The 2,478-nt window shown below is 45.5% G+C and overlaps 1 protein-coding gene across 1 annotated transcript in view; it reads right to left on the bottom strand.

The window, feature by feature from the left end:
- Positions 1 to 2,478, bottom strand: part of LOC102674319 (homeobox protein OTX1-like) — a gene marked incomplete at its 5' end in the record, with an annotated part of 14,088 nt that overhangs the window by 2,326 nt on the left and 9,284 nt on the right. Inside the window, one exon of the mRNA XM_031514105.1 lies at positions 2,235 to 2,389. Within this exon, the coding sequence (XP_031369965.1) occupies positions 2,235 to 2,389 (155 nt within the window). The remainder of the gene's footprint in view (positions 1 to 2,234; positions 2,390 to 2,478) is intronic.

The raw sequence follows: 2,478 nt of genomic DNA, 5'->3' as shown, positions 1-2,478 counted from the left end.
CGATCTCGACAATACACACACACACACACACACACACATATATATATATATATATATATGGGGTTGAACGAGAGAAGTTGAACGTGAACGAAGCGCGAAAAATTCGAAATAGAAAATTCCGAACGAATCGATCATCATAGATGAAAGATAAGATAAGAGAGAAACCGTTCCTCCACTTTGTATCGGTCTATGGACGGATTCTATGGACGTTTCGCGACCCTAAAGGCGAAGGGGTGCGGATATTCGCGCGATATTGCGCGATATCAACCGCAAGAGGAATGATCGTGACGAGAGGAAAGAAGAGATCTCGAAGGGGACGAAGAGAGAGAGAGAGAGAGAGAGAGAGAGAGAAAACGCCCATTACTGCTCCGTGTTTGCACAACGACACCCCTCTCCCTTCCCTCCCCCCTCTCCCTCCCCCCTCCCCAGGAACAACACACAACTCGCAGCTACCCCAAAAACCAACTGAACGGGTCCTGGTGCCATCCCCGGTGGAAGCCCTCGGGGTGAACCACAGTCAGTTTCTCTCCACTACTCTGTGTATCGATGGCTAGGTGTAAATTGCATCACCATCTGGTTAGCATCCAACATGGAAAACCAACCCATTTACCACTGGGCTGGAGCAGCTGCGTTGACATTATCGTTATGACAAATATATTTTCTTATTTGCGCTATTAATATATATATATATATATATATATATACGCGTTTATATTACAACAAGAACGAAAAGATATTATTAAGAGATAATACGCGTAATTCGTCTGTTGGAGAACATTGGAATACTGAGAATTGTACGATGCCTGCATCATTCGTGTCTACGATAATTTTTAATTTATCGTAGTGGAGATCGGAACGGTTACGGATATTTTTTTCGCGATATTGAAGATTATCGTGGAAGCGGAATTTAATACGAGAATAAATTCGTAAGGTAAACCTGTTCGCGAGGAGAACAGTTTATCGCCCTCCCATCCCTGTCGGATGGTAGTAGCGATGGTAGTAGCCGGGTAGGCTCGTCTCTTTTTCACCGAGAAAAATAACGTTTTGACGCGCTCCTCGATCGTAAATGATGGACGAACGACCTGGCGCATTCAAACGTAGCAAACATCGCGCGCAGCTGTGTCGTTCTCTCGCAGAGAGGACAGGCGTATAGAAACTCGCGAGCGAGATAGAACGAAGGGCTATAATCCAGGAACAAATCAACTATATGTTGTGTTCCATACATCGTGCTTCTGTGTTCCACCTAACACACCTCTACCCCCCTCCCCTATGGTATAGATAACTCTGTACAGAATATACAACTGTCTCTCTCTCCTCTCCTCTCCTTCTCCCTCGAAAACTTTTAGATCCCCTCCCTCCTCCCTTATCCACCTCTCCCCTTCGATATTATTCGTTCACGTGCACGTATATATTCGTATATATAATATATATATCACACCCTTTAGCAGTTGCTCCTTCATTCACCTCGAAGGCTTAACTTCGCGTGGAAACTCCGTGGAATTTCCGGACACGGTTCGTCCTAAATCTCGATGAATCTCGAGACCCTTCCCAATCGAGAGGTCACTTTAATCGAGCTCGATGACTTTCGACCTTATTCCACAAGATGCTCTTGATTTATATCTTATTTACTACGCTATTCACAAATTCAAACGTTTTTCCATCGAATCAGGAACACGCGATTAAAAGTGGCCGTTCAATGGCGTTTCGCGAATCTCGAGGCAGGGGGAGCGATGGAATGGCGATTCGCGATCGCTCTATACATTCCCGTGACTCGAGGAGCATAAAGATATAAAGATGTTACGAGGACCGCAATAAAAGCGTCAACGAGCTCGTCTATCAATGTACAGCCACGGGTGGGACAATGGCGGAAAGCGGAGGGACGTAGGGCGCGACACCGCGTTGTGTAAATACCTTAAATCTCGTCCATGCTTGCCGAAGCACGAAACACTCCCATTCCCCCTCTGTCCCTCTCCTACTCGTTACTATCGCTCGACCGAGATTGTCACTGTCGTTTCTCCCGTGACTTGTTGGATAGGGTAATCCGTACGCGACGAATAAAGCCGACGATTTCCTCTTTTCGGCTTTCCCGCGGAATCGATTTTTTTCGTCGTCGTGGATAATAATAACGATTCGTTCGAAAGAAGGAATGAAAGGAAGGAAGGAAGAGGAGTGAATAAATAAAAAGGAGAGGTAAAAAGGAGAAGGAAGAGAAGTGGGGGAAAATATAAATTCACCTGAACTCGTGATTCCGGCAGATTAATTTTCAATGCAACTTCTTCTCGCATGAAGATGTCCGGGTACCTCGTTTTCGTAAACAGCCCTTCCAACACGTCCAATTGCGCTCTGGTGAACGTTGTTCTCTCTCTGCGCTGTTTCCGCTGGTTCATCCCTGAAACACGAAAAATCGAAGCGAATTAGAAAGAAATTCCGCGACTCGAACGAATTTTAATCGAATTTTAAATGCACGCGTGACTCTCG

Source organism: Apis dorsata, unplaced genomic scaffold (genome assembly GCF_000469605.1).
Source record: "Apis dorsata unplaced genomic scaffold, Apis dorsata 1.3 scaffold_894, whole genome shotgun sequence".
Lineage (NCBI taxonomy): Eukaryota > Metazoa > Arthropoda > Insecta > Hymenoptera > Apidae > Apis > Apis dorsata.
This window is presented reverse-complemented; position numbering and strand designations above follow the sequence as displayed.